The 5,490-nt window shown below is 38.6% G+C and overlaps 1 protein-coding gene across 5 annotated transcripts in view; it reads left to right on the top strand.

Annotated features, from left to right (window-relative positions):
• Positions 1 to 125: 125 nt before the first annotated feature.
• Positions 126 to 5,490, top strand: part of SKIC3 (SKI3 subunit of superkiller complex) — a 49,474-nt gene continuing 44,109 nt past the window's right edge. Inside the window, exons 1-8 of one of the 5 annotated variants that reach the window (XM_071581735.1) lie at positions 126 to 184; positions 451 to 560; positions 910 to 961; positions 1,458 to 1,555; positions 2,046 to 2,189; positions 3,225 to 3,316; positions 3,914 to 3,989; positions 4,895 to 5,035. In XM_071581735.1, coding sequence (XP_071437836.1) covers positions 1,466 to 1,555; positions 2,046 to 2,189; positions 3,225 to 3,316; positions 3,914 to 3,989; positions 4,895 to 5,035 — 543 coding nt within the window. In that variant the 5' untranslated portion in view covers positions 126 to 184; positions 451 to 560; positions 910 to 961; positions 1,458 to 1,465. Of the gene's footprint in view, positions 185 to 450; positions 561 to 909; positions 979 to 1,457; positions 1,556 to 2,045; positions 2,190 to 3,224; positions 3,317 to 3,913; positions 3,990 to 4,894; positions 5,036 to 5,490 lie in introns of all 5 variants that reach the window. The other 4 variants (XM_071581734.1, XM_071581733.1, XM_071581737.1 and 1 more) reach the window with 4 other exon arrangements.

The raw sequence follows: 5,490 nt of genomic DNA, 5'->3' as shown, positions 1-5,490 counted from the left end.
TGCAGCTCCCAGGGTGCCACGGAGATGCAGGCAGACTACAACTCCCAGCGCGCCTCTGGAAGTGGGAACTACATCTTCCACAGTGCCCGAATTAAATTGGCGGTTGACTCGGCGCCTCTCTACCCTGAGGTAAGAGTGCGCCTGCGCACGATCGGCGACGACGGGAGGCGGAGGCGATGGTGGGGTAAGCTAGAACTGTGGCGAGGGGTGGTCGTGGTGGTGGCGGCCCAGCTCATTCTGCCGCGGCTTCCCCTCTGCCACGAGACCTGGCGGCCCGGCTCACGGCGGGGCGAGTGGTTGCGATCTGAGGGACTGCAGACCCGAATCTCCTCCCTAGGCGCCCCGCAGGCCCCGGGCCCTACCCGCGGCCCGGGCTGGGCGCCCTCCCTCCGGCGGCTGGCCGCCACCGCCGTGCCCGGTTTTGCGCTAAAGTGTGTATTTTCTCCCTAGGTGACAGTGGAGCTTGTGCTGAACCGTGCCCGCGGCGGGATGTGCTTGTGGTGACCGAGACGTCAGTACCCGCGTAGAAGCAAATTTGTGTACAGGAGCTGCTGAACAATGCAAGTTTGACAGATGTCTTTATAGGTTTTACAGGGAGCTTTGCAATTCGCTATCATCCTATGTCCTTTCATTACTAAGTTATCAATTGGCCTTTCAACAATTATTTTTGCTTTTCAGCTGCTATAATTTTTTTTGTTCTTCATCTGGACGCCGTTCCCATCTCTCTTGGTGCTGGCACCAGCACCCTTTCTTTTTCAGCCTCATCCCATCTAGGCAGTTTGACTATGGTGTTTTGAAAGTTCATTTAAGATAAAATATCACACACACCAAAACAGTGCATGATTGTGTTGCATTTCAAAAGTGTGAATGTCTCTTAAATGCTTATTCTTTTTCAATTCACGGCTGCAGACAGAAGCAGAATCTGCCGTATGTGTGTGAGAAGGGAGAGGACTGGGCTATGGTGAGCCACACCAGAGTGTAAGTGACAGGCTGGACATGGTGCTGCATACAGAGCATGCTAGAAAAACCCTGATCCCTTGCAACCCCTTGAGCACATGTCTAGGGCAATATGCTGCTTATGTGCAGTTCACTGCTTACTTTGTTTTGTAAAGAGGAATTACTATATCCAGGGAGTTTGCTCATAAGTCTAATGAAGGACTCTTGCAACACTTCTACTGAAATTTTTCTTAACTTGTAACATAAGTTTCATTCTGGGGTACCTATATTGTATCATTTAACTGTTTGGAGTATTGATGGAATCCTGCCTTGCAGCTAAACCTAAGTAATTTTACCCCTGTTATTTTTTTTAATCAGTTTTTGTGCTGTATGCATTTTGGCATATTGCATTATATGTCTGTGTTTAAAATGCTCTCTATGCAATTGCAGTAGGATACAAACATTGTGTATGTGTCAGTATATTTGTTTACAAGAACTGATTATATGCCCTTTTTACTTAGCAGCCACAATGTCAAATAAAGATGTGAAGGCGGCATTAAAAAGTGCGAGAGATGCAATACGAAATAAAGAATATAAGGAAGCCTTAAGACATTGCAAGGTAATGAATTTTTTTACTTGGAAGGTAAGGTGGTTTTTTTGCACTCTTTTTCCTTTTCCTATATCCCTATGGGTGTATGGAAATGCAGAGCATGGAGTACCTTATTGATGTAATAGTTGAGATGATCATTCATGTTAGTTTTCCATACATAATCTTGTATTCCCCTTTCTTTTGCATTTGTAATAAATGCATGTGGCAATAAGAGTAATGTCTAGAATGAGAGAAATAGCAATCAGTTTCTAGTCTAGACCTCACAAGTGTCCTTTAGTTGCTGAGCTACAGATACGGTTACTGGCAGAACACTTCAGATACAAAGCATTCTCTGGCATAAAAAAACTGAAGTTACTAGTCTTAGTGTCTTCCTTAAAATTATTTAGCTTCTAGTATTGCCGTATGGAATGATTCTCCAAACTGTAGTGACAAAACTCAATACTTCGATCTGTAAGCTATATTTTTTTCATCAGTTTAACTTAAAATTGTGTAACTCTAGGCAGTCTTGAAACAAGAAAAAAATAACTACAATGCTTGGGTATTCATTGGCCTGGCAGCAGCTGAGTTAGATCAACCTGATCAGGCCAAAGGAGCATATAAGAAGGCTATTGAACTTGAACCAAACCAGCTACTGGCATGGCAGGTATGTGAATGTGTACTTTTTGTTTCCCTGAAAAGTGTCATGAAGTTAAATATAGGAGCAAAGCAGAATTAAGACTTGCATATTGTTTTCTTGAGGCTCGTAGTTCCACAGAAACTTTGGAGTAGGTGAGGTTCATATTACTTCTGTGTGCAATGTTAAGCCATGGTGAACTTTAGTTTCAGTGTATTTGAATTTGTATTTCTTATGTAGACTACATAGCTGTGAAACATGCAAGGAAAAACATGAATTGAAACAAATACAGTAAATCATTGATGTAAAAATTTCTGTGTTTGTAGCTCAAGAAACCTTTAACAGTGCTTGTCTTATAGGAGAGAAAATGTTTCATCTAGTAATGTATTTTCCACCTTTCAACATCAAGTGAATTGTTAATGAATTTTATTGTTACTTAAAAGGAAAAGTATATGTTTAAAATAGCTGTGTGTGGGTAGTGTGTGCATTACAGTCTATTACAATACAGAGTTACAACGTACAGTTGTGGTATTGGGAGATTTGTGAAGCATAAGATTGCATATTGAGTCTGTCACTGATATCAACAATCAATGTTTTTATAAGGTAGTGAAGTTCTTAGAATTTTCCATATAAATACTATTTTAAAGTATAATTGTTGGGGCCTGAATTCAGTGTATGTTGAAATTGCCTCACTTTTGCAATCAGATTCTGGCCTTATTGATACAATACTTGGGGCTATATATATATATCTACATGTAATATCTTTTGCATATTATATAGATTTTTATTATACAGCCTAATGTACTTTGCATATTGTCTATTCTGCAGACAAGATTATGTAATATATGTAAGTTTCAAAGAGTTGTTGGTATGAATTAAGTGAGGAAAGCTTTTCACCTAATATAAGTAGATCCAGAATGTTACATAGAATTCTGCTCAACAATTTTTACAATAACACTTCATTTAAGGCAATGGAATAATTTTTATAGGCAGAACTGATAGTGTTTTCATGATACATAACCATTGACATAAAAAATTACTTATTTTTACTCTTGATTTTTTTAGGGATTAGCAAATTTATATGAGAAACCCAACCAAACAGATGCCAGAGGAGACTTAGCAAAAGTTTACCAAAAGCTCTTGGAACTCTACAAAGGGTAAAAGATATTGAATGTCTTAAGATTTCTAGTTTAGTGAATACTATTGCTGATATACTGTACAGACTTTGATTTTTTTTAAAAGCCTTCTCATGTCAGTGGGTCAGCACTTTTTGCTAAGGTTTTCTGAAACTACATAAGGTTTCTTGTTCTTGTCCTTTTTGGTAGGGCAAAAACTCTTACTTTAATTGTAGTGAGTAGTTTAGAGAATTCCCTACTATTCTATTCCAAATTCACTGCCTTGAAGCATTTAGCTCTCATAGTTAATTGCCTGCATTAATAAATAGGTTTATTTTGCTCTGCTTTAAGATCACAGCATATATTTCATCTGACTCCTGGAGGTGCAGTTCTAAACAAGTTTAACTCAGCTGTCACTGTAGTTGACAGAAGTGTTTGACTTGTTTCCTTAATTTGAAAATTGATCAAAAAGAAATGTATGGTCCCGAAAAGTAATTTTTTTTCTTATTCAGAGCAGCAATGAGTAAAACTTAGAGGGTGATCTGGAGTATTTATTCTCAATAATAGTTTGACAACTGAACCTATGGAAAATTTTATAATTTTAGCTTATTGGTTGGGGATTTTCTTCCTCCTTTCTAGTGGTGACAAGCAGAAATGGTGTGATGTATGTAACAAACTCGTGGAACTATATCATCAAGAAAAGAAATACTTAGAGGTAAGTCAAGTATTTTCTCTCTTCTAACAAAAATTTTCTGTTTGATTAGAACTATTGTTCATCAGGGAATTCTCACTTGAACTCAGTCTTATATACTGCAGTCCCAGCACTATAAGGCTGCTCAAGAGCAACACAAGCTTTGCAGAAAAGAATATGACTCCTGTCAGTATCATAGGGTGGAGTTGTTAAATACCTGAGTGGTTCAACAGTATTACTTTTTGTACTCTCTATAATAATGTTACAGAATTAATGTTTTGGAAGTATACTTTTCAGTTTTCCTTTGCTATTTGAGAAGGTTGCTTTCTTATAAAGTAGTACATCGTTATACTTCATGTCGTCTTCCCACCTTACCTCCAACAGTGAAAAATTACATAACATAACAGCATCAGGCTCAAGACTATTAATTTGCTCCAAAGCCACTTTTTATACCAATTTCTGAAACTCAATTCAATGCTAATAATTTAGAGTATGAAGCTAGACTTGCTTTGTGTGGAACAGGAAACCGAAGTTAGCTTTTGGAGTTAGTTGACTTTTCCACACTGGAATTTCAACTTGGGTTGTTGCTGCTGTTCTCTTTCTGTTCACAGTGCTGTAGATCCAATAAGGCTTACTGCTTCAGAGTTTATTGAAAGGACTGCTTAGGTCTATTTCTACTGTTGTTTTCCTCCAGCAACCAGAGTCAGAATTCATACTTTTGATATTCTCTACTTTATTTACTGTACCTTGAAGTTAGACAAATCCCACGCAGTGCTTTGTGACTTGTAACTGCTTTAATCAGAAAGCAGGTAAATCTGGGCTGTTACTTTAAATGTTATCTGTTTATCCTAGTATGGTAGAGTTGACTATACTTACATTGGACTCCAGTTCTTTAAATAACAGCATGGTTCAATTGTTCCTGTTGACAGGTGGCTGAAACATGGCAGAAACTAATACAAATGAAACAGGAGGAAGGTGCAGAAAAGGCAGAGCTTCATCAGCTGTGGAAGAAGATGATCCAGTTACTGAAAGACAGTACAAGGACCCAGGATAATAAGACTGAGCAGTTGGTAATGTTTCTCCCTCCTCCTTCAGCTAGACACATATATATATCTACAGTGCAGCTAGACCTCAGTTGAAGCCTATTTGTCTGAATTGTCTCAATGTTCAGTGGTACTAAGCTTCTTTTGTAAATAAAAAACTTTTAAATAGAAAAAGATTAGCATGAATATCAGAAATGAGTTTCACATGCAAATCTGCAGTACACTTTACTGCAGTTTTGAGTAAAGCACCTGAACCTGGAAGGATGCGGCCCTGAAGGCCACACACTATTCAGTATTTCACAGACAAGCTGTGGGCAACTTTTTAGTTAGCATGCTTGTTTGGAAGCCTCCCCTCTGATGCCTTTTTTCTCCAAAATAGATGGAATCAAGAAAAAAAAGACTAGATTTCTAGATAAGAGCAGGGAGAAGGGCTGGCAGCTAACTGTAGAGGATCGTAACCTAAGTTCCTTCTTTGAACTGGG

The sequence above is a fragment of the Pithys albifrons genome, chromosome Z (assembly GCF_047495875.1).
Source record: "Pithys albifrons albifrons isolate INPA30051 chromosome Z, PitAlb_v1, whole genome shotgun sequence".
NCBI classification, from domain to species: domain Eukaryota; kingdom Metazoa; phylum Chordata; class Aves; order Passeriformes; family Thamnophilidae; genus Pithys; species Pithys albifrons.
The sequence above is the reverse complement of the archived record's forward strand: the minus strand, read 5'-3'. Positions and strand labels throughout refer to the sequence as shown.